Genomic DNA, 26,649 nt, shown 5'->3' on the forward strand with positions numbered 1-26,649 from the left:
ACAATAAGTGCATTCAACCAATGAGGGTACGAACCCAGAACAACAAGAATCAAGAAAGTACAATTTCTTCAAAAGGCCAAACTACAAGGTGCTATAAGTAAGTGCCATTTAAGTGCTACTAAATTGTTAGTTTAAACTTTTAGTCAAGGTATAGTCGGAAGAGGTGCGTTTTTAGTTTGCGGCGGAAGATGTATAGACTTTCTGCTGTCCTGATGTCATTGGGGAGCTCATTCCACCATTTTGTGACTTTTGACACCGTATGTGTCCGGTCTTAACCTGAGGTCCTCAGATAAAGCCCGGCTCGCCCTCCCACAGTCCCAGCCGAGGACCAGAGGTGACCATATGAAATATAATCAGTGTCTTCAATGAAAGAAGAAGGTTACATGTCCGGACAGGATCTGATCTGGCCATGGACTGTGCCCTGACATTACAGCGCCCTCTAACGGCAAACTACTGTTAATTCAGGAAGAGGTTTTTAAATATAAACTTTATTATATAAAAAAACAGACCCATACCCCCCATCGGCATAGTGGTGAGTAGGATAAAATCTGCAGGATAAAATCCCCGCCATTCTTAGTTGAAGTGAATGAGGTAATACATATATAATAAATTGACTCAGGGTTAGGTTTAGTCTTTGGCACAGCAGCAGCTGGATCTGGTGCGCAACACTGGAGTGCACCCAAAGATTAATCATTACATAGTGACCCCGTTTGAGGTGAGGTTACAACCTACATCTGGCGCGCGCGCGCACACCCCCCCACACACACACTGGTGAGCTGGTGATATAATGCAGTCAAACTACATTGACATAAAGTTGGATCGAAGTCTGACACCATTATCCCCTTCATTTTGTTAAGTTTTAAATGTTTTTTAAATCAAACTGCTGCAGGTGGAGGTATGTCTGTGGTCCCATGTGTCTACTACGGTGTCTATATTTAGTTGTTGTCGTGTGTGGCGCTGGTCAGCTGGGATCCTGCAGCAGGACACGCCTCTGGGCTGAATGGAGTGCGCCGTGCGTAAAGTCCGAACTGCGGCGGATCCATTTTTCCCACCAAAAACTCTCACTTAGCGGTTTCTAAACAATCATCCAATCACCATTGTTGAGTCGCTCAAGGTGGATTAAATGCAGCGATGACGCGAGAGGAAGATCTCACCCGGATCGCAAAGAAACTGGACAAGATGGTGTCTAGAAATAACACGGTGAGGCTTTATTTTGACACCCACAGGTGGCGCGTTGTCCCGCCACCTCGTGCTTTGCCCGCAGGCCCGCGGGGTTCTCCCGTGAAAAGTGAAGCGTTTTCCCGCAGTACCCGGAGATAAGTTTGATTTAGTTTAAACTCCGTGTGTGTGTGTAATATCTGCACAGTTGTTGTGTGTGGGTCTGACTCCACTGTAACAAATGGTCAACAGGTGTTTGGCGCATAAATTTCTCTCGCTGGACGTGTCGGATTCTCAGTGTGCACAGCTCACTGGGTCCGCTTTTTCCAGCTTGTTCTTTCTTTTTGTGATTCTTCTACCGGTTGAAACATTAAACAGAAACTAAAACACACCAACGCAAAGTAAACAACGCGGCCTGCTGTCAAGGTCGTGTGTGTGTGTGTGTGTATGTGTGTGTGTGCGTGTGTTTTGTCTGAATCCGCACACGGGACCTTGTTTTCATGGCGCTGCTGCTGCACAGTTAAACCACAGAGTCAGTGAAATATCTGCGATCAGAGTAAAGCCGACAGTCGTGGAGAAGCTTATTCAAAACCTGTTGTGACACATTCTTTGACTTTAGTGGTTCATTTGTCTGAAATCCTGATGAGAACTTAAAAATACAGAAGAGAAACCGATTCTGTTTTGTTTTTGTATAGTTCCTTTTTTTTAAAGGACTATGTTTGCATCCATGTCAAATCTGTACTTAAGGTGCTAAGAGTGAAGTTTTTTCTAAATGAAACAAAAAATATTAATGCAAAAAAGTCAAAGTTTTTGCCAAACTGTGACATACACCTGTTACCAGTGCATATCAGGAGATGTGTTTTTATTAGATAAAAGAATATTTGAAGTAATTCAACGTGAAAATTTGTGTTTTCTTGCAGATCTGAGGGAGGGGAAATTTTTTTTATCCTTAAGGTGCTGAGATGGAGGTTTTGTTTTAAATGAGACGAAAAATATTAAATCCAAAAAAAGTCAATGCTGTTGCTCATCAGTGACGCATTCCCCTCCAAAAGATTATTGTCTCAGTGTATGGAAAATGATGCACTTTGGTGTTGTTAATATAAAAAACGTAGAATGACTTAAAAGACATTTAAATACTGAAAATCTAAGAATATATATATATATATATATATATAATTATTGAAAATTAAAATCTTAGTGATGATGTTTGCTGTAATGATTGTGTTTGTGCAGGAGGGCGCCATGGACCTGCTGAAAGAACTGAAAGGTTTCAACATGACGCTCAAACTTCTCCAGGTAAACTAAGCTATATACATTTGATTTATTCATAGTTGTATATTAGATTAAAGAACAGTTTTACTATTGTTTTTCAGCCAATTAACTAATTAGAAGCAATGCAATACTAACTGACATGATAAATAACACAAGCGCATGATCATTACAGTTCACACTTTAGATTTATATGTGTGTATTTGTTTTAGGAGACGAGGATTGGCATGTCTGTGAACGGGATCAGGAAGCACTGCACAGACGAGGAAGTCATTGCCTTGGCCAAGGTCCTCATTAAAGACTGGAAAAGGCTTCTGGGTACTCTCGACTTTTTAATGATTTACACTCCTGATTTATTGAGCAGTTGTCTGTGTCATAAGTACATCAGCAGACGGAGTGATTTGCTGATATGATTCTCTGATATGATTCTCTTGTATGCACACACAGACTCAGGCCACTCTCACTCTGAGAAAGCGGCTGAAATGAAGAACGGATTGGACTCCGGCAAAACAACAGCGTCTCCAAACAGCTCACCCGCCGAGACACAGAGTAGGTCAGTACATTCATGGATGCTGCACAACCACACAGTGACCAAACTGCTTTTGGTTCCACTGACATTTACACAAAGTTATGCACCTCGAAAAATAGGTCAACTCCTCATACAACAACAACTTTGTCCACTCAAGACATTAGAATATGTCAGAAATGTCAGTGACACTTATTGCCTGAGAATAGCCTGCAGTAGCAAGTAATAATTAAGGATAATGGGAAATAATGTAAAGACATTTGTTTGTTTCTTTCTCATTTGAGCTTTTAAATCTCCATTTTCATCTCTTTACCATTTAGGTAGCATTACATCATTAAGTACAGTTCCTTCTGCAGTCGTAAAGCTGTAGATGGACTGATGCAATTCTTACTGTACCTGCAGTGTTGATCGACAATGAAAAAATACAACAGCACAAAAATAACCTGGAATTCATAGAAAATAAAAATAAAAAGGTAGATAATGATGATAAACAATATTCAGCACCAAGGACAGTGCTGTCTGATTGAATCATAATCATCTAATTTATGTGCTTACTCTGGTATTACTGTGATCACATTATTGATAAAATAGTGATAATGTAATAGGTCAATTTCATGGCAATCATGTTGACAAGTGGGGGTTTCTAAAGAGGTTATGAAAGCAGTGATTCAACACATTTGCACAAACTCATAGATATCAGTTCCCTAAATATACCTGTTTTTCCATCAAGATCCATGAATGATTCCCTGGAAAATCTGTTAAAATCTCAAAAAATCTCACAATTTCTCACAAGAAAAGTGAGAAAGAATTCCAGGATCCTTCCCCTGATCCAGGTCCACGACCCCTTCCCTGACTCATACTGCATCCTTCCACCAAGTTTTGTGATAATCTGTCCAGTAGTTTTTGCATAATCTTGCTGACAAACAAGCAAACAGACGGGTGAAAACGTAACCTTCTTGGCGGAGGTGACAGATCTTGTTGTGATGTCATAATACAGGTGACTGTGTACTTACTGGTTCACCTTTGCAAAGCCAAACTAATGTAATACATAGTGTACATCATGTATTTAACATTGTTGCAGATACTTCTTCATTTTTCTCACTGTAAGAGATAATTACACAGTTTGCAAGAGCACATTTTGATAATTCAATTATTGGTAAATAATAACTAGTAAATATAAATAACACCATGTTATCGTTGGTTAACCTGATGATGGTTTTCTACATCAAATGTGGCTTTTACTAAGAAGGATGTGGATAGTGGGACAAAAAGTTTCTGTTCAAATGTGGCCTTAGTTACAATAAACCTGACGTCAGTGAAACTGGTAAATGTTTGCTGTCTCTTGAAAAGAGGTAAAAACGATGCTTCCTCTGTTTTCTGTTAGTCACAGGAGACTGGATGTCAAACTGAAGCATGACTCAAATCCTGACAAAAAACACACAGATAAAAACATGAAAGAGAAACATAACGACGAGCACAAAAACAAAAAGACACACGCGGACGACCTTGGGGACGGAAAGCACCTGGAGGAGCCCCAAGATGAGAAACACCCACAAGAAATCAGAAAAGAAAAGCATTTAGAAGAGGCCAAGAAACAAAAAGCTGTGGAAGATCCCCAACTGGAGAGGAATAACAAGAAACAGAAACAATTACAAGACCTGCAAAGTATAAGACACAAGCTCCAACAAAGGAAGGAAAGGTCGTTGGAGGAAGCAAAAAAGAAGAAACACATGGAAGAAGTGAAAAAGGAAAAACCCCACGAGGAGCCTAAGAAGCACAGAGAAGAAAGCAGACACGAGAGGCCGCAGCGAGAGAGACCGCCTAGCGAACCCCAGAGAGGGAAACCTGCTGATGTTCACAGGCCGATATTTGAAAGGTGAGCAGAACTGTGGCTCAAACACTGATGATTTCACATCAAAAGCATCCTGCAGAGCTTCAGGCTGAATTATTCATTTCAGGAGGGGAGTCTTGGACGGCAACATTCTATATCCCAACCGCTTCCCCTCTCCTCCTCGACCTGCTCGGCCTCCTCGGCCTCCTCTCCCGATCAAACGCCCCTCTGTGGACGTGAAAAAAGACAGGTCAGGGCTCTGACGTCGCTGCAGAGACTCCTGCTGATGCCGCATGACATAACGGTTGCTGAGTTACTCATATGCACTGACATTTATTCATGCTGTTCCACAACCAGACTCACGGGCTAACAGGACACCCGCTGTGCATGGTGCATGCTGTGATGAGGCATTCAGGTGTGTCTTGAGCATGCAACAGTTCCTTGGAAACTCATGCTGTGCAGCACTCTGATCTGTCCTGTTGTGACATTTGTTCAGGAAGGACGGTAAAGACCCTTCCTCCCGACCTCCTCGTCCTCCTCGACCCGCTTCTCCTCCGGCGAAGCAGCGACCTCCGCTCGAAGTGAAGAAGGAGAGGTCAGGCTAAGCATGCTGTGGTGCATGTTTGTGATGTTTGAGTGCAGACAAGTGTGAGGTTTTTATGGGATTCTATAACCGATGTTTGTCACATCAGGAAAGTTCCACTGGACCCAAATGCTCCGATAGCTCCGCTGCCTTTCCACCTTCATCCTCCTCCCCCGAGGTCAGGGTCTGCATGGCCACATTGACATTTCCTACCATTATTCTCCCCCCCCCCTCAACCTTGGGTGATTCAGCTCAGCTCTAATGTCTCTTCCTAATTTAGAAAAGAGCCCCCTGACCCCAACGCTCCTCTTCCTCCGCTCCCTCTTCACCTGCACCCCCCGCCGCCTCCTCCGAAGCGTCCCTCGCTGGACGGGAAAAAGGAGCGAGAGAGGTCTGGATCAGATGAGTTCTTAATACAGTGTCTACTACCCTGTGAATTCATGTTGGAAAGTTCTGCTCTGCATTGAGCCCTTGTGTTATTTGCCGCAGCAGGAAGGAGACGCCGGCCTCGAAACCTCCTTCACAGAAGAAGACGTCAGATCATGTGAAGAAAGACAGGTCCGAGATCTGGGAATTATTCTCTGTCTCATTCATACTTGAAGAAAAAAAATTCTGTTGTGTCTGGAGGATCATCATTTATATCAGACTGTAATCTGAGAGTTTTATCAGTGATAAATCTTAGGTTTGGAATAGATTTAGATTTAGAAAAACCCTCAGTTAGAACATGGGACAACATGATATAAGAGAATAAAGATTTTTCAGGTTTATAATTGAGTAATGTTTGTTTTTTCCATTATTCTGCAATTGCTTTTGTATTGTGAGTATTTGGGAGCCCTCTGGATAGGTGTCACATAGCGTCTGTTTTTCTGTTGGTACAAAGGCTGTTTTCTTCTTGCAGGAAAGACTCATCAGATAGCAAAGTGTCTAACAAACACTCCGGTGAAGCCAAGAGAGAAAGGTTAGCCTCTTGAAACTAACCTTTGTCGGTCTTCACTGCATGAAGAGGTTGCCTCATATCGTACTTCTGCTCTTCTTTTCAAAATCAAACACACATGTTTCCTCTTGTCAGGAAAGATTCGTCTGAATCTAAACCACCGCCTCCTAAAAAGCCCAGTTTGGATGTCAAAAAAGAAAAACACAGGTTTGCAAGGAGCAGGAAAATATATATAAATGAATATATAACATAATCCCATAATCATAATTAGTGTGTTTTTTATCTATTCAACTTTAAGGTATCGATACATGAATATAAAACATAATCTCATAATCATAATAAGGGTGTATTTAATTTTTTTAAACTTGGTATCTGGTTAAAAATGGCGTCAGTGTCCCTATCCTATTTCTCTTTTGTTGCAGGAAGGACTCGTGCGACTCGAAGCCTGTCCAGCCTGTGAAACGTCATTCAGTCGACTCCAAACCTGAAAGGTAGAACTCATGTGCATTTATTTCCATCTCAGTCACATTCAAAAAACATACGTCAATAAAACCAGATTTACTGAAAGAATTTCATCACATAGAAGCGAGTCCACCGATTCAAAGAAGAGCAGCTCACTACCAGCAAAGAAGCTAACAGGGGAAAGGTAAATTATAAATTATTATTTCCAAATGAATTTTTTTGTTAAAAGGAAAAATGCACATGTAATAATTTTGGCTGTGTGTCATAGGAGAGAGTCTCAGGGCTCTAAGACCTCTCAGCCTGGACCTCCACAGAGGAAGCCCTCGACTGACAGCATTGAAAGGTATCTCAACATGAGCGTCTTCGAAGGTTAATTTCGATTTATGACAATGCTCCTTATGAATATTTTATATTCAATCTAGCTGAAGCAATAGAATCCCACAGAGGATACGACTATTTGTTTCTTCTCTACTGCGGACGTTAGAGTTTGTGAGTTAGTTTTTTGGTCTCACAACCTGATGAGTCCGGTCTCGCTGCTCTCATCAGCTTTGTTTCCAGCAGCAGCGGCAGCATCCAGATGGTTCTGGTGAAAAAGCTCTAATAAAACCACAGTGCGTCACCTGCACAACACCAAACAGCAGCCAGAGTTATCAACTAGCTGGTGAATATATTGGAGTGTGAAGCAGCAAACGAGTGAGATACTTGATTTGAGTGGGGAGAGACCACAAACAGAGCTAAAAGAGAGGGAGATTTAGACTTGGCTGCTGGATGTAAAAATAGGTAATTGCGTGATAACATGTTAAACATATATATATTTTACAAGTAATAATAATGTTGTTTTTTAGCGTTAAAGACAACAATCTAGAAAGATGTAATGTAAAAAAAACGATGTTAATGATCAAAAAAGTAAAAAAATATGACCAGCTCAAATACCAGGCTCAGTTTGGAAAAATGTAATATTCAAAATACCACTTTATGTTTTATGTTCAATGTGTCCTTTTTCACAGAAAGGGAAAACCCGATACCCCTAAAAGTCCCACCACCCCGACCAGCCCCATGTCACCCAGCTTCAGCTCTGCCGGGGGTCCGCTGTCCCCCCACCTGGCTACTGGGGACTCCGTCAGGGACAAATGCATTGAGTTGCTGGCGGCTGCCCTGCGCACAGACAGTGAGGCTAATGCTACGCTTTATAACAGTAACACACAACAGCAGCTTATTCAAACATAGAGAAGATGCAGGTATTGAGCAGCAATAAACTGCACAAGTATAAACTTGTTGTGTGCGGATTTAGTGGAATTATGTTTGTTCTTGTCTTCACAGACGACTACAAAGATTTTGGAGCAAACTGTGACGGCATGGCAGCAGAGCTTGAAGATCATATCCTTCAATGCAGTTAGATGTGTGCTGCTGTGGTTGGTTCATTCAGTGATGATGCAAATGAAACAGAAGCCTTTTGTTATAATTAGCAGACACACACCACAGTGGATTTAATTCTACCTTGACTGCGTGTTTGCACATATCTACCAGGAGATAAAGGCCACTGATATGAAATATAAGAACAGAGTCCGCAGCCGCATCAGCAACTTGAAGGACCCCAAGAACCCGGGACTGCGCAGAAACGTACTCGCACGGAGCATTGATTTAGGCCGCATCGCCAGCATGTCTGCTGAGGTACACGCCACTGCAGCTTGATCGTTACTACTTATGCTCTCATGATGCTCAGAATTGTGTTTGTGCACCAGTCTGCATTTCACCACATATTCACTTGATTTCACATCGTCCTCTCTGCTCGCCTGATGTTGTCGCTTTGCAGGAAATGGCCAGCGACGAGCTGAAGCAGCTGAGGAACGTTCTCACTCAGGAGGCCATCCGAGAGCACCAGATGGCCAAAACTGGTGGCACCTCCACCGACCTGCTGCAGTGCAGCAAGTGCAGGAAGAAGAACTGCACCTACAACCAGGTAAACTGTCCCACATGTTCAACACATGATACACACACAGATACTGGGCGCACAGTAAAATACTACTGGTATTTATCTTTTCACATGTAGAAAAGTATGTTCAAATGTATCTTTAATATCAGGACACAGTGAGAAGGGTAGTGTGCAGGAGTCACTGACATTATACAAGACATTAGAGCGATACCCTATTAGCTGAATGAGTATTAAGGTGAGTGAAATCTGTATTTTCCTCCTTAAAAAGGAACAAATCCTGAATTATAATGAGGCACACTGGACCCTTACACAACACGTAATGGGACCACATTGAAAAGTAAAACTTTATTTATATGTGTAATTATTAGCAGGGTATTTTTTATGGCTGCCTTTGTGTTACATTTATCATGATTACATCATTATCATGAATTATATAGGATCATTGAAGGAGCACTATGGCAGACATGGAAACCTGATAACAGATCTGTGTGTTATTATTCCATTAAGACTGGAGTAAATACTCCTTAATCAGGTAATTAGGAGAGAATGATTGTGCTTCAGGTTAATTCACGTTTACTTTAGGTTGGGTCAGTTGTGTCGTTGCGCTGTAATGACTGGTGTGTGTGTGTGTGTGTGTGTGTGTGTGTGTGTGTGTGTGTGTGTGTGTGTGTGTGTGTGTGTGTGTGTGTGTGTGTGTGTGTGTGTGTGTGTGTGTGTGTGTGTGTGTGTGTGTGTGTGTGTGTGTGTGTGTGTGTGTAGGTGCAGACACGCAGCGCTGATGAGCCGATGACCACATTTGTCCTCTGTAATGAATGTGGAAACCGCTGGAAGGTGAGTCCTTCCCTCGTCCTTGTTCCCCATAACTCTCATCTTTTCTGTTTTTGAAATAATTTTTCTACAACAATCTTTTAATTTCTTTTTTATTTCATTTCTAAATTCCAGTTCTGCTGATGCCTTCCAGGTGAAACCAACGTGGTTTTTTTTGGTGCATATTGATCTAGATCTTTTCTATAATGGCAGCGTTTATACATTTTTGCAGCTAGTGATTTGAGAGCAGTAGTATTCGTACGATTTTTACTTGAAATTTGGACATTGACGAGCATGTGCTCAGAGTAAGGGTTTTGCTTTATGTGGATTTGAAGACTGAGCATGAGTCAAGAAATCAACCCAGTTGGAGAAGACTTAATTCATTATCATGGTGCTATCATGACAGGATGATCATTGTAATACAGTTATTTTGCAATCTCATATTACAGCTATTCACTTTGTAAATATCGAATGCCAATAAACTGCATAAACCATCAGTGTGATAGCTTTATAACTGTTTAATAAAACAAACTTGACAGTCTAATGCAGCATCACTTATGCAGCACATTTCACCATCATCATCCTTCAATTCATTTCGCACATTGAATTTAATATTATAATCATAACAGCATTGATTCAAAATCTGCATTATATATGTACGATTAATAATTAAACAATTATGAATAAATCTGGGTTATTAATCTATTGGATATGCATGTATTTATTACAAAAAATATTTTTTTAATGACAGTGTATTGGGAAACGTACAACATTGTTTGTCTGTTGCACCACTGAATACAAACAGTAGATGGCAACAACTCGTCATACCTGAAGACACTGGCAGCACAGACTGTCATTTTTCTTTCCAGAGGTTTACAGACCACAAATTAGACACTTACTTATTCGATGCCAGTTCTGGTGGAGCCTGTCTACAAGTGTTGATTTATGTCACAGGCTTACAGCCTTACAGCAGCAATCAACAACACAAACCCTTGTTCTTAAAAACATATGAGTTTGCAATGAAAATATTTTCACGCCTTGAGCAAAGTGCAGATTACGTTCAATCAATCTACGGTTTCTAGAGAAAGGACTGTATATGGTTCATATTCAACATTTAGTGCTTATTTGAGAAATATGGTCTTTATTCCAGTGGTAATAACTGAAAGGGAAAATCTCCCCTGCAGCACTCTGGTTCAGTAATCCACCATCTGGTTTCCTGTGAGCTGAAACCACATTCATTAACTTTTTCTGCATAATTTCCTCCATTTAAATGTCCACTGTTGATGTTGATATGCAGGCAGAACCCAGAGAGCATCAACACTGTATCACACAACACTGTGTTATTTACATTGCTGCCATTTGTTGTCCTGAATTCTTGAAGGAGGCATGAAAATGTCACACAAAATGCAACTTAGACTCAACAGATATCTGTATAGTCCCTTCTAGTCTTATTTGGATTCTTATCAGCTTTTCTAACTGTGATAATACACAACACATGCAGGCTCTACTGTTCCGTTTACTTTTGTGCCAATGTTGGATTGTGCCGATCGGAGGCAGTCGGCCTGATTGGGTCACTGCATTGAGAGATGACATTTAAAACAATGCAAGCACCCTGACCTTTAATTTACATTCAGTCATAGAAGAAGAAGTCTGTGAAACCTCCATTGAGATTTATAAATATGCATGCAGTGGTCCCCCAGTTTTGTTTCTTTGTTAAATATTTAATGCCATCTTTACATTCATCTTCAATAAACTGTCAGCAGAATGTCGACATGTTAAGATGAGTCCATCGTGCAGCAGATCAGAAGAAAACCCTTATGGAAACGTTTCCTGTAACGGAAATCGATTTGAACTCGTACAGATGCTCAATATTCATCACTGGAGGTTGACATAAATTCCAGGTAAACACCCAGTGAACACGATTACACATATATCTGCAACACAACAAAACAGCAGTACTGTCATATGTTCTCATATGACGTCAAATAAATCAAAGACAGATGTAAACTCAGTCTATATGTTCCGCTCTCTCTCTGGAGAACATATGTGCCAATCCATCAGTGTCAGCCATGTACAGGCCCTGTCCATGGGAATCTAATTCACCAGACTGCAGAACGTTTAACTTACATCTCTGTCAGAGGAAAAGAGACGTAGCGGAAATGTTTCCACACAAACCTTATTTTTACCTCCGCCAAGGAGGTTATGTTTTCACCCGTGTACATTTTGTTGGTTTGTTTGTTCGTAAGTAAGATTACTCAAAAACTACAAGACGGATTTCTACGAAACTTGTTGGAGGGATGTGGTTTGAGTCAGGAAATAACCTCATACATTTTGGTGTGGATGCAGATCCAGGAATGTTGTTTCCCTTTAATTAACTAATATTGTGAGAAAGCGAGTTTTTCAACCTTCTCATTGATTTCTCACAGAATAATAGATCATAGATCTTAATGGAAAAAACAGGCATATTAAGGGAACTGATATTTATGAGTGTGTGCAATTTGGTGCAGATCCAATAAAAAATCTGGATCTAATGAATTTAAATGTGGTTTCACAAGGGGACTGGCAGAGGTATGTACTCTGAGCGCCATTCTAGTGTCAGTCATGTTTTAATGGCAAGTTAAATGCTGCATAAAAAAAAAGCGAAATGTTTACAACTTAAAAATTACGTTCATTGGAAACAAAACAAATAATTAAGCTTCTTCTAATTAAATTCGAAGAGTTGTATCAACACAATTGATTTATTTAATTTGAAAAAACTTTTATTTATTCATTTTATGAAGTCGTCTTTACTGTGATTATATTCATATCTGTTGTAATGTGTCAGATTCTTGAACGTGTATTGGTTTGCAGACTTGTTAAAATCTCTCCTGTTGTTGCAGCCTGCAGACTTTCTATAAATGCAAACAAAAGAGACTTGTTAGGCATGTAGCATATATCCTATACATCCCATGGTCCTGGTCATGCCATTAATCACCAGACCCTTTACCAGAAAACTGTAATTGTGTTTTGAACAGTATAAAGGTCTGGGCATATTTAATGTTTACTTACATTTGTTAATAGTAGATAACTTGTTATAATTTTAAGTAAAATCAATTAAACCACCTTTATCTTTATCATTTAGCAAGACCAAGCATATAGCCATGCTTTAGTGGGTGGGCAAATGTCAGTAAATGTAAAATGTCCCAGTTACAGTGTTTTGCAGGGTTTTTTCCCCTGTGTCAATCTTAAACATGTTTTGTTTTTGTTGCACACACAAGCGCAAAAGTGTGTGCTCATCCAACCTTGGACAGCGCAAACTGAGTTGTGACTTATGACAAAAGTTGGAGGGCAGCACGATGGTGCAGTGTTTGGCTCTGTCGCCCTAGGAGCAAGAAGGCTCTCAGTTTGAATCTTGGCTTCTCCTCTGTGTGGCGTTTACATGTTCTTCCCGTGTATGTGTGGGTTTTCTCCGGTCAGCTTCCTCCCACAGTCCAAAGACATGCAGATTTGTGTCAGGTTAATAACAGACTCTAAATTGATAAAAGGATAAGTGGTATAGATAATGTATGGATGGAACAAAAGGTGAACAGAGGTACAGGCAATGTCATTTCCGAGATGTTAATCCGCATAAAACAAGACATTTTGTACAGGAGATGTAATTTCTTTTTTTCTCGCAGCTAGAAGAAAATACTGAAAAGAGAAAGTGCTCACAAAGGCAAGCACCCTGAGTTTGAGCCCTGTGATCAAGGCTGTGTGTTGTTTTTTTTCCTTCATGACTAATGTGTTTTTGAAAGAAATGTGTCATGCCAGCCTGTTGCGAGGAAACATTACCCCCTTATGAAACATCATCAATTTAGAACATCTGTACCTTCTAAAGCATCCGGCCTGTCTTCTCCCTTTTGAAAACATGCCGTCACTGCACGCGAGTCTCTTAACCTCTCAAAATGGTCTGATCCTCTGAAAGCTTGAAAATTAAACTTAAAAAAAAAACTCCACTACTGTTTTGTATGTATCCTGTGTCGGGCTCTCTTCCCCCAGATATAACCGAGGTCAAAAAAGGCATTGCATCACTTGCTTTAAAAACTAAAACCATTTTTACTCTTGTCTTGGAATAGATTTCATCAGTCTTTTGTAGTAGCAGTAGAAATAGGAGCATTTCTAGTAAATTGATGTTTTGAGGCTTCTTTAATATCCCTGAGAGTGGGCACGAAATGTTCAATGTTCAGCTTTACTGCTGCTGTGGCTGTGGAAAGCTTCATCGCTGAGGCTATTTAGGTTGCAAAGAAAATGCAGTGAGGCAGAGGGGGAATAGATGATATAACTCAGGACTCTTGTGGAGCTGCCTGCCTTGCGCTCAGCCTCCTGCCTTTTACTCTCAAATGCTGTTTCACGGCCTTTTGCTCACGAGCGGCGGGGATGAAGTGCATTTGATGTCGATAGCTGTCAGACTGTGGAGGAATGTCAACGCCCTGGATGCGCGCACGTCTCTTTACTTTAAAAGTTATTTATTTAATAAAAGCGAAATCCCCAAGCCAACCGGTTGATCTGCTGATCTGCTGCTGTAAAGTCTGATCTTGTAAAAAAAGTGAAAGTGTTTTTGATCTGCGGTGGGTGGTATTTCGCTCTCACGTATACTGAGTGTATATCATGGAAGTGAAAGTAAATCTGATGCTGATTCCGATGCCTGATGATGCATATGAGCCGGGAGCTGTGGATGCTCTTAAATCTGGAGCGAAACTCTGCTCGGGAGGGTTTTTGAAAGTGCTGTGACACCTGTTGTCTTCTCATTCACATTCCCTTTTATCTGTCCAGTGTGGACATCTCGACTGCAAATGAAATGTTGGCAGACTGAAGATGTCTGACCAGCAGGAGAGTCTCTGACATCTTGAAACAAGTCTCGAGGATTATGCACCTTGTCAGATGTTTGGAGCAGGTCGTGTTTGTCAAGACCGGGAACCAGGGGAGTGACGTTCAAATAGAACCAGATCAAATATGCATGGTTGCGTAATTCTGGGTGAAATGACCTGCACCGGGCAGGGGCACGGTGCTCTGCTGGAGAGCATTTGAGCACAAGCTGTGGGACTCCGTTTGGCTTCTGCGTGGCTGGTGCTGTACTACACCTGAGCGGAGCTGCCTTTAGTCAGGGCTCCAAGAGACACAAATTAGAAATGAGTTCACGTTGCAGCTTACAAAACGCAAATATATCTGTCTGCTTGCTCTCCGAAGGCAGGGTGTGAGGGAAACTCATTTTCACCTAATCAAAAAAGGTCCAACCCTTCAGGCCAGTTATCTGTAGTTGTACCAAATGTAAATGAGCAGTCTGCAGAGCTTAAAGTTGTTATTGCACAAATATCAGACGACAGGAATTAAAGCTTCTGAACATCTTTAACTGACAGCTCCACTCTGCGGAGGCACAGGGACGATATCAGCTGCTATCTGAAAGAAACATGTAAAGACTTTCAGAGACATACAGGAAAACAAGGAGACAGGAAGACAGACGCAACATATAACTTAGCAAGAAATCAATAAACCTGGATGCAATAAGCCTGACAACACAGTCCGCCTGTCTGGGGACATGGAGGTTAATTAAAGACGTAATGTATGGCTGGACACCATCCAACAGGAGGCTACAACCATGCTAGTGGCTGGTTAACGGTAAATTGTTTGAAATCAAATTGTTGTTTTGTCTGAACCAAAGAAGGGGTCATCCACAGACTCTTTATAAAGATGGAGAACATGACTGATCCCCAGAAGTGAAGCCAGAGATGTGGCTGGTATAGCTCATAAATCCTGCCTCCTCCATATTAGCGGTTGGGACATGGACCAAATTAAAAATTAAACATACAACTCAAATAGATTTTTCTCAAAGATATTTTCTGTTATTCCAGCTAGATTTGATCCAACTGATGTATGCCCAAGTGCTCATTTTTCTAGTAAGATTGGTTTTAATTCTTGATGGACTAAATACAAAACTGGTATACCTTCAGCTGTTAGCAGAAGCCAAGATCGTGAACATCGTAAACATTACACCCAGTAAACATCAGCATGTTAGCATTGTCATTGTGTGTAATATTACCAAATAAAACAAATTTATTTTGATCCCTGGTTTTTCTGCATGTTGAAGAGCTTGGGCATGATACTGAATCCCAATTGCCCCATAGGTTTGTGAATAAAATAAAATAAAAACCCAGAGTAGTCTATGTATTACACTGTGTTAATATTTATGTGAATGGGTGAATGTGGCTTTGTAGCGTAAAGGGCTTTGAGTGGTGGATAAAACCAGAAAAGTTCTGGATACATTCAGTCCATTTACCAGTTTGATAAACCTTTGTCGGCCTGTCAGGGTGAAGTTGTCTTTTCCAGGTGCAGCTGTTGGATTCGAAACCTTAAATCAGACCAACAAATACAAAAACAATCTTAATATGAAAATGCAAATGCTCCTGCACGATGCCCAAAATGTCATGGCCATTTCAGGTACTTCTTTTCAACACCATTATCATGTGTGATGAGGCTGAAGCCATTCTTATGGAAATTTTGTCCCCTTCTCCTCTTGTGCTGGAAAGTATTCAATGACCCTTGTTGAGGCTTGAGAGGGTTCAAAACGGAGACAGGGCTGCGTTCAACAGCTGCTGTCTTCGCGGGAGCAGGAGGAAGGATGTCACATCAATAAACTGCTAATGGTGTTGTTATCTAAAAGTCTGTAAAAGTGCAAAAGTGATGCACTCGGGGGCGTCTTTAGAAAACGTTGACCAGAAATCCACTATTTTGTTAAAAAATAACCAGAACAACAGCGCCTCATTTTGTGTTTCTCTCCTTTTGTGTTGCTCTTGGGGAAACCGACTGACACTGTCAACAGCACACATAAGATGTCCACAGCAACATCAATACAGTACCTGTAGGCACATATACGTGGCTGCCTGGCATCATAATAACATCAGATTTCCTCAGAAGTTCAGAACGTCAGCCAACAATCCGTTTTCCTTTATCTGTTCTGACGAGTCACATTCGAGGGACACCTTGGGACGTCTTTGTGTCTTTTGCTTTTCACAGTTCTCCGAGGACAAGAAGAAACTCGATGTAATGGATTTACAAGGACACAAACAACAAAGTCATTTTCAAACGGCTCCTTCCCTACATTCAGATGACGCATCTCGGCAGCAACTACTGTGATCTGCTCTGAGTTCGATCAAAGCCCGGTGACACCTGGAAAAACACTGTTCCTTGTCGTCCTTCTGATATTGTGGAGACCAGCAGGGGAACTAGAGCCAGCGTGAGAGGAGGCAGCCACAGTGTTCAGGCTCGTTATCGTGGCTGACTAATCTCGCTGCAGCGTGATTTCTGCTCAACAACACTCTCAAAAAGGTTCTAATGAGGGGCTTGGTTTGCAGTCAGCCTTTTCCCATTGAACGCTTGGCTTCAATCATTAGTGTTTGAAGGAAAACAGGAAGCTCGGATTGCAATTAGCCGCTCTATTGCTTTTAAATCTTGCCTTGAGTCCTTCATTTACCTGTTTCCATCACTGTGTTACAACAAGGTGGGCCTTCTCTTGACATAGTAAGGATACAATACAAATGTTTATACATCCTCAATAACATCCTGTTAGTTTATCTCATATACAGGCTATTTTGCTCATACAGATTTTTTATTGTTCTATTTCTATGAGACATCTCCCTGTTGATTTCATTTAATGTCATTCTATATGTTTTGCTGCTGACATTACCCAAATAAAATATTAATTTAATCCCTCCTTTCTGTATCATGTCACTGTTTGATGCTGCAACAACCCAGTTTCCCCATACTCATCAAACTTTCATCTTATTATCTTATGTTTAGTGCCCTGGGAGGTTCTTGCAATCCTGCAAGTGCACAAACTCGATCATATAACTCCGCTCTCTGCTCTCCAGAGTGTAACCCAGCGATATGCCACTCCAGTCCTGGGAATTGCTCCCTGCATCACACATTCATTAAGTCTAATCCTCTCCTCCCGCTTTGCACCCTTCATAATCCTGCAGGCTCTCCGACTGAAAGACAGATGACTCTTGATTGAAACCAGTTTTTCACCGTTGGAAATTATCTTTAAAATTGTGGATTTATCGATGGGAGCCAGTCCTGTTTTGGAGCTGAGCACTTAAGATGGAGACAGAATGGGACCCGTGCAGCACCTGTCGCTGCACTACCTGTTTGTGCACAGGCATTTAGCCAACAGATACATTTCCTTATTGCCAAGGCTGAATGGCGCCATGGTCTCTAGACAGCCGCAAACGCCAGTGGCCATCAGAAGCTTCTAACTTAACTGTAATTATCCAGGGACAATCATACACAGTGAAGAGCTGAAGTCTGCTGCACCGGCAGTGAAGGCCTGAAATGTACTCTTTAAAATCTATTTGATTTGTAATACCTGGGCTTTCGGTCCTTCACCTCCAAGCGCCCTCCTGACTGGTGAAGGTCACTGCCTCCATTTCAGCTCATTAGCTCAGTTTCAGTCAATCACAGGAGGGAGCCATGGCTCAATTTCAGCTCATTACATTACATTACATTTCATTTAGCTGACGCTTTTATCCAAAGCGACTTACAATAAGTGCATTCAACCATTAGGGTACAAACCCAGAACAACAACAATCAAGAAAGTACAATTTTCTTCAAGAAAGCCAAACTACAAAGTGCTATAAGTAAGTGCCATTTAAGTGCTACTAAATTTTGAGTTTAAATAAGGTATAGTTGGAAGAGGTGTGTTTTTAATTCGCGGCAGAAGATGTATAGACTTTCTGCTGTCCTGATGTCATTGGGCAGCTCATTCCACCATTTAGGAGCCAGGACAGCAAACAGTCGTGATTTTGTTGAGTGTTTAGCTCGCAGTGAGGGAGCAACATGCCGATTGGCAGATGCAGAGCGGAGTGAACGGGCTGGGGTGTAAGGTTTGACCATGTCCTGGATGTAGACTGGACCCGATCCGTTCGTAGCACAGTACGCTCAGTCCTCCTTACACCTGGTAACAGTGTTAACATATACGCAGAGGCATCCCATCCTCCGGGTATCATCAATGCTACAATGACTCTCCGTCATCTCCTACTTTCTTTTTAGAATCATCCCCATCATGAAAATTAGCAGGCTCAGTTCTGACAATATCTGGACACTGCAGCCGCGTCATAATCATAAAAGTGATTTTTAGAAAAGTCAGTTCACAGTAGTCACACCGTGCGTCACCAAGACACGAACATTAAAATAATACCTTCTTTCACATCTGTGCTTTGATCGTAGCATCTATTTAGACATTCACTACAGAGTAGGCTGCCACTTTCTAGCATCCTTTAAAAGTTTTTTACTTTTCAAGAAGAAGTTTGACATTTTATGAAATACATAAAGAGTACGATCGGAATATTAATAACACTCAGTAAATGTTAATCTTAATACTAAGACTGCAAACAGGAGACAGTGAGTCTAGAAATGTCAAATAGGAACAGGTAAGCTGTCTGATCATGGACTGTGAACAGGCATTTTATCACAACAATATATTTCCATGTGCTCATTTTCTGATAAGTTTGGCTTTAAGTAGTTATTTGATGATATAAAAACAAGGTAGCAAAGACTGACTTGTGATTGGTTAAGCACATGTATTGGTGTGACCTCACTACCGCGGCTCCATACCCCATCGCTACTGCAAAGACTCTGGCTCCAAATGCACAAGAGGTAAATGTCCATTTCCGTATTATTTTAGCTTCATTTGTGGGTATAATAAGGGATTAGAAACACGTTGTCCATCTTTCTATACAGTCTGTGGGTCCAACACATAAGACAACTCTGATTCTACCATGGGAAGACCCCTCCAACGAACTGACCTTCTAGAGAACAGCTGCGATTATGTGAATAAATAAAATAATAATAAAACAGAAAAAAGCCCAATTATTTAACAACTTTAAAGTCTAAGAAATTTGATGATACATATAAATGCTTTACAAAGCATGTGCCTGTAATGATTTAATTGAGCTAAATTACTTCTAACTCTCCAGTTCAGCTGCAACCAGGAGCAGAGGCTCATTTTCCAAGCTGCTTTTGTGAATCTGCACCCAACATGTCTCGTTCATGTGCAGGTGGGAACAAAGCACCAGAAAGTAATTTACAAAAAATATGGCAAACGCAATTATGTTTTTAAAAGAAAAATCACTGACAAATCCCAGAGACCATGTAATTACACCAAATTGCAGGGAACCTTTAAACCTTGTGTTTTATTTGATTATTAGGGCCCGAGCACCTCCGGTGGGAGGCCCTATTGAAATTGTAAGGATTTTTCTTATTAGGACCCGAGCACCTCCGGTGGGAGGCCCTATTGTATTTCAAAGGATTTGTATTTCCCTTTTGGGCCTAGACATGCTCAAATTGTTACCAAAGTTTGCAGGGAATTCAAAACCCCAAAAAGTAATTGTATTCTGGAGTAATTTGAAATGGGCGTGGAAAAATGGCTCAACAGCGCCATCTAAGGAAAAGCCCCTCAGTTAGCTTTCACCGATCTTCACAAAAATCGTAGCCCAGGTGTATCATGACCAGACAAACAAAAAAGTCTCAAGGGGCATTATGAAAAATGCAACAGGAAGCCCGCCATTTTGCATTTAGTGGCCATTTTGGCCATATTCCACATTTTTACTTTGACGAACTTGTCCCAGGGCTTTCATCTGATCAACTTCAAATTGAGATGAGTGTCATCACAACAAGACGGAGATAAAAACTAACTCAAAGATCGATTTTCCGTGGCATGGTGTCAAAGTTTGATTACACGCCATCAAAACACGAGGTTCTGTATCTTGGACATACATGGTCCAATCGAGTCCAAACTAGACATGTAAGACAAGAATCCCGGCCTGATGACATTTACACAGAAATCATGGCTTAAAATCACAGCGCCACCTGCTGGCTACAGGAAGTGACATGTTTTATACTTTGATGCACTGCTCCTGGCTGCTTAACAATATACAGCTCAAATGAGCTGAGACAAGTCATTGGACCATGGTCAGAATTGTGACATTTCCTCAAACCGTGTAAACATTGCAGTACGGCGAAGGATCATCCTTCGCCAAAGGACACGATGTTGTCATAACTCCAGTGTGCATAGTCCTGTCACTACCAAACTTCTGTCACATGATCAGAGACCAAGCCTGAATAGCTCTATGTGTCAGTATTTCCTCAGTGTCATAGCGCCACCTACTGATTCACCATGAAACCGGAAGTACTTTGTAAATCCCCTCTGCATTATCCAACCGGCTACTGACCTATGATCACAATCCTGACCTGAACAGCTCCATATATTAATATTAGTTCAGGGTCATAGCGCCACCTACTGATCAGTGTGAAAATTAAGTTGTTGTAACATTGTCCAATTGAAACAAAATTGCTACAAAATGCTACATCAGAGCCCCTACTTGAACAGATCTATTAGTCTGTATGTAATAATATTGATGGCGCTACCTACTGGCAACAGGAAGTAAGCTTTGTTTTACAACAATCATTAAATTTACATACAATTTCCACCATGTGATCTGCAATTGATAGCGTGGACCGTAATGAGCAATTAGCAGGCAAGGATCGACATCGCGTGACGGACGCAGGAAGTGAAGCGTTTATCCTTGCCGCAGTGCGCAAAACGCATTGCAACGCAGAGACGTGCACTTGGTCATTGATCGCTCTCTCCACTAACCGCAACAGGCTAACCCTAACCCTTTTCGTCCGTCTGTCTGTCCGTATTTTGTTTTTTTTTGGACGGACAGACGGACGGACGTCTGTCTGTCTGTCCGTATAATTTTTTATAAACACATGCAACGCGGAGCCGTGTGCCCGGTCGCCGATCGCTCTCTCCACCAACCGCAACAGGTCCCGAGTTGCGTGTGCTTGGGCCCGTTCAGTGCTACAACGTAGCCCTAGTTTATTATATTGTCTTGTACAGACAATATAAAGTCAGATTATCAGTTGATACTCTTTGTTTAGTAGTAGTATAGTTGACATTCGATATTGATATTCTATGGAAATTATATATCATACTCTGCCCCTAGGCTCTCATCACTAAATGTATGAAATAGTCTTGTTTTAACCCAACAGTTTAGGTCAGGCTGGCCAGTCCAGCAGACTCTGACATTCAGTGATATAAATGAGCACTCACACAGACACTCACCCACAGTCTGATGCATTCAGTAAAGAGCAACCCTTCTCTCTCTTTTTACTGTACTGCTTCCATTTAAAAGCAAAGTGTCCTTCTGGGTTGAGAGACAAACTTTGTTATTTCGTTCCCTTATTTTGTTGAGAAAGCTCACAGGTGTCTTTCATCCCCCTCATGCTCTCCTCATACAGTGTCCTTGTCTGCTGAATGCTCATGTAAACATCTCAGTCTGTGTCAGCATCCTCTGGGTGTCACAATGAGGGCAGCAGACCTCTCAGGTCTCTTCTGCTCTTTCAGGGACAATTCACATGGAGATTGGAGCCGCTGTTTCCTTGACAACCACATTTTGCCAACTTCATTTTTTTTTCTTTTTTGTCACACTGATCACTGAGTTCCTCTAACTTGCATCTTTTATTCTCTCTTTTCCAGCCGGCGTTAATGCACTTTTTTCTCAATCATTTTCAAATATCGGCTTTCAAACTCTTCTCTCATTGCTGTTTTTTTTATCTTTTCATACCTTCCTCTTCCTTTTTCCTCTCTCAGTCTTTTTCTTCCTGAAACTCATTCAGTCCATCCTTCTGTTGGTCAGATGGCCCAGTCAAAATGTGTCCCTCTCCGTCTTGATTCATATCCGTGTTTCACTCCGCTCTATTCAGTGGCTCCTGCACAGATGTTGTCACATCGATCTGTTAGCTGCACACACACTATAATCTACTGTCACTTAGTGGATCACCAGAACTGCCACATAAGTGTTGAAACGTAAAGCTTCTGCCAAGATAAGTGGTACCAGCGTGGATCTGAACTCGACTGACACAAAGAGACTGAAAGGAAACGTGGACAATTCCAGGATCAAAAAAATGTATTAGTATCAGCCAATAAATGTATCCACCCATGAAAAAAACACAAGTATGGACCATAGACTGTGTATTGTAGAAGGTTTGACATTTAAATCTGGGGAACCAGTTAGAGTCAAGTTTGTAAAAAATAATAATTATAAAATACAAAACAATAATGGAAGCAATAATAGTCAGACGAACACAGCACTGCACCAACAGTCCGCCCACAAACACAAATCTCAGCCCCAAATCCAGTTCCCCAAACCCCAAAAGAAAGATGGACGACACGTTTCCACTGCCTTCCAGATTTCACGGACACAATCAACAGTCAATCATGACATTTCCCCCCTTTTTTTTTAATGCATTAAATAAATAATTAAAACCAAAGTAAAATTAAATCGAATTAGACCTACTTAAACCCATTCACTCTTTGGTATGTCCGATGATGATTTAGACGAAGACGAACCTCAGCTCATGTCTTTGTGAGGTATGGAAGAAGGTTGGAGACCTTGACCTCAGTTTGTTCGGATTCCTGGACTTTTTAGCGAGCTGCTGAAGATGATCTGCCACTCCAGTGGTCATGAGTATAATTAGATCGGATCTGAGACTCTTTGCAGTATTACATAAGCCTCCCCCCATCATTTTCTCAGAGGGGGTAGTATATTTTTAAACTTTCCATTTAGGTAATAACTGTGTTTGTGCATTTTCTTTGCAAGCCTCTCTTTGTCTCTCCCTCTATGTGCCAAGATGTGAGTGTGTGTTTCAGAATCAGTATCCAGCTCTGCTCCCCTCTGGTACGTTTCTCTCTTCCATCTCATTTCACACCTTTCTGACACCCACCCCAATATTCACCTCCTCTGTGGATTAGTACAAATATTCAGTGACCCTGAAGAAGATTGTGAAGTGACTAACAAATATTATGATGGGGACTGTTGCTGCGTCAGGGAAATTAAATTGTGTGTGTGTGACCACTCATTTTCTTTCAAGATCCATGTCATATTTTCTGAGGAAAAACCTTCCTAGATCTGCCCCCTGATCTGGATCTGCACCAAATAGCATATAGCTTCTTTCCCAACCTATTCCGCATCCTTCCACCAATTTTTGTGGGAATCCATCAAGTAGTTTTTGCGTAATCCTGCTAACTAACAGACAGACAAACAAACACAGACGAAAACATAACCTCCTCGGTAACTATGATCAACACCAAGATGTTTGACAAATCAGACGATTGGATTTCAAACCAGATGTCGAGCTTAAGCTTAATTTTCCATTGACCAATGCTCTCTCTTTCCTGTGTTCCTCCCTGAGCATACTTTAAATCAATATGAAAACCAGACTGAATATTAATATTGGTTTGCTACACCAACTCTGGCTCTGCACGGCAGTTTCTGTTCACAACCTTGTTTGAGTTTATAACTGGCATCCCCAACAGAGACAGAGATCAGACATATGACAAGACATGAATTGTTTTGTGTGGGCGAGGGACCTGGCAACCCCCCCAGTAGATAACAAAAAGACGTCAGACTTTTACGTAACCTTTTTTTTCGAGAAAGTAGATCTCAGTATTTCAATACAGAAGGCTGCAGCCTGTCTTTGCTTTTTGTGTTGCCTTCATTTGATCCCAATTTCACCTCAAACAGACGATATGCATTGGACACATTAGCCTTACTACAGCCTCACTTCTAACCCTCTCTGCCAGTGTGGGTAACACTTACAAACATTTTCAATTAGTGCACGCTGCCTCTGTCTCGTCATATCTAAACTGCGCTGCCTGCCTCCCCACAGATGGAAATCTGAAAACTAATCAAGTCCCAGACCCAGACGAATTGCTGTTGCGTAACTAATTGTCAAGTGAAGCTGGGGAACTTCTGCCCGTTATTGCAGAATACCACTGTGACAGAAAAAAAACTGCTGACAAGAAATTGTCTTGTGTGAAGGAGGCTGAGATTTTCATTCAGCTGTCGCCACCGAGTGAAGATATCCGTCAATCACAGCTATCATGCCCGCGGGGAGGTCTTCAGTTTAAAATGAGTGCCGCTGCAATCAGGGAGAAGTTCACATTATGAATGATTTATTACCTCGCTGATGATTTTAAGAAAGGAAAAAAAGGCACTAAATGGATATGGTAAGCATCAGTAACTTTTCAATCAGAGGCACCGGCGCGTTGATTATAGTCTGTAATGATAAACTGTTACTGTGTCTAATTAATTTCTCATAAACCAGTCAACCAACTCTAAATAAATTCTATATTTTGTAAGATGTTACGTTTGTTTGTAAGTATCATTCAGCTTCCAGGTACGTATTCCCCTACTTATACCCAGAATATCCCATAAAACATAAACTCCATGCACAAATATCAATATTCCAGCAGAACTCAACTCAGTAGTTTACTCACTGCTCATATAAAAAGTTATTCTCTCCAGCCAATCTTTCTCTGTCCAGTTAGGGGCTGAAACTTATTTTTTATTTATTCAAAAAGAAAATCACCATCACCAATGAATAATTTTCTGACGATCCCTATAGATGTGACATCATACCAACAGTGTATTTCTTATCAATACTCATGATAGAAAGAGAACTCTGACATGATATAAACATAATGCACATGTTTATCAAGCTGTATGATGCCTGAAAACATGATGTTTTGAGGATTTTCAGGTCGCAGTATGACCCCTCTCTTTCCCTTCTCTGTTGCTTCCTCATTATAGGAACTTTTGGTTTCTCTCTATCATATTATAAAGACCATAGAATGTAAATTATGATGGACAACGCATATAAATGCTGCCATCTTGTGCATTTGGAGACAAATTCGGTGATGGAGCAAATGAGCGATGGAGCAGGGTATTGCAGTCCTTCTGAAACACACGTCAGTTCACCCTGCTTTTAAAGCATCAAATAACTAATTAAAACCAAACTCAAAAAAATTTACAAAATAAATGCAAACATCAGAGTGATAATAGCTACCTAAAGTGTCAGAAACCATCTTTGGGAAAAAGGTATTTGACTTTTTAGTTGTAGTGCCATCGACAAACATGGAGGAGGCAGGGTTAATGACATATACTGCAGCCAGCCACTAGGTGGCAATCAAGATGCTTTGGCTTCACTTTTGAAGGTCATGTCATCCATCTTTATATACGGTCTTACATACTGAATGTATTTTCCGATTTTTGTGCCATACTAATTAAATTAAATAGAAAATAAGAAATTCAAATTTAAAATTAAATATATATTTAATTCAATTGTTGTGTTCTGCATATGACATTGGCTTGTTATTGGCTTGTTGGTCCCTCACTGCAAGCTAAACACTCAACAAAATCACGACTGTTTGCTGTCCTGGCTCCTAAATGGTGGAATGACCTCCCCAATGACATCAGGACAGCAGAAAGTCTATACATCTTCCGCCGCAAACTAAAAACACACCTCTTCCGACTATACCTTGAATAAAAGTTTAAACTAACAATTTAGTAGCACTTAAATGGCACTTACTTATAGCACTTTGTAGTTTGGCTTTCTTGAAGAAATTGTACTTTCTTGATTCTTGTTGTTCTGGGTTTGCACCCTCATGGTTGAATGCACTTATTGTAAGTCGCTTTGGATAAAAGCGTCAGCTAAATGAAATGTAATGTAATGTAATGACAGTGTAAGTACACAGCAAGACATCTGTGACTTGTAAACACGAACCCACCTATAATTCACCATTATGTTCTATAAAAGCTTTCATATTTAAAGAAAAAAACTACAATAACATGCTGTTTCAAAAGCTTTGTTCTTGTTTATCTCTGTGAGCCTCTGCCATCACAGTTAATGGCTGTGCTCTTCTGACAGTGCCCACACACCCACACACACACTCACCACTGTAGTTTCCAGTCTGCATTAAAATGAAGTCAATAAAATGATCGGTGTCCTTTATTTATACATAAAAACAAAGATTTATATATAAAGACGTTTGACCTATTTTCTGTTGTGTAGACTGCAGCTATGACTGAGCTGCTGAGACTTCAGGGCACAAACAACTACTTCTGTGTGAATTCAATGGCAGTTTCATCTGGAGCCCTACGATGACCCTGAGTTCCTCCCACTGCTCAATCTACTCAATCTGGTGAGTACACAGTCCTGAGAAGACTTCACAAGAGTTTGGCCTAAATCGTTACATGACTCTTGAGTTCTTCTGTAAATACGTCCAATCTTC

General features: G+C 40.9%; 1 protein-coding gene across 7 annotated transcripts; it reads left to right on the forward strand.

Annotated features, from left to right (window-relative positions):
• The first annotated feature begins 825 nt into the window (after positions 1-825).
• tcea3 (transcription elongation factor A (SII), 3) lies at positions 826-10,000 on the forward strand. 7 transcript variants are annotated; one of them, XM_047340932.1, is made up of 21 exons: positions 826-1,200; positions 2,392-2,454; positions 2,640-2,745; positions 2,875-2,980; positions 4,338-4,829; positions 4,912-5,034; positions 5,281-5,379; positions 5,477-5,545; positions 5,648-5,758; positions 5,857-5,925; positions 6,266-6,325; positions 6,437-6,508; positions 6,724-6,792; positions 6,888-6,947; positions 7,032-7,106; positions 7,771-7,931; positions 8,084-8,140; positions 8,280-8,434; positions 8,577-8,723; positions 9,456-9,527; positions 9,639-10,000. In XM_047340932.1, the coding sequence occupies exons 1-21, from the start codon at positions 1,132-1,134 to the stop codon at positions 9,645-9,647; spliced, it is 2,244 nt and encodes a 747-aa protein (XP_047196888.1). In that variant the 5' UTR covers positions 826-1,131; the 3' UTR covers positions 9,648-10,000. The 7 variants fall into 7 exon arrangements, with proteins under 7 accessions (XP_047196888.1, XP_047196889.1, XP_047196890.1 ...); XM_047340933.1 differs by having other exon boundaries at positions 827-1,200; positions 4,344-4,829; positions 6,885-6,947; XM_047340930.1 differs by having other exon boundaries at positions 829-1,200; positions 6,885-6,947.
• Positions 10,001-26,649: the final 16,649 nt, after the last annotated feature.

The sequence above is a fragment of the Hippoglossus stenolepis genome, chromosome 8, assembly GCF_022539355.2.
Source record: "Hippoglossus stenolepis isolate QCI-W04-F060 chromosome 8, HSTE1.2, whole genome shotgun sequence".
NCBI lineage: Eukaryota > Metazoa > Chordata > Actinopteri > Pleuronectiformes > Pleuronectidae > Hippoglossus > Hippoglossus stenolepis.

Bases quoted from the DNA above. Each gene is read 5' to 3' on its own strand.
- tcea3 (XM_047340930.1), top strand. From the start codon at position 1,132: ATGACGCGAGAGGAAGATCTCACCCGGATCGCAAAGAAACTGGACAAG. The intron at 2,981-4,337 runs GTCAGTACATTC...GTTTTCTGTTAG, and splicing joins CCCGCCGAGACACAGAGTAG to TCACAGGAGACTGGATGTCA. The intron at 8,724-9,455 runs GTAAACTGTCCC...GTGTGTGTGTAG, and splicing joins AGAACTGCACCTACAACCAG to GTGCAGACACGCAGCGCTGA.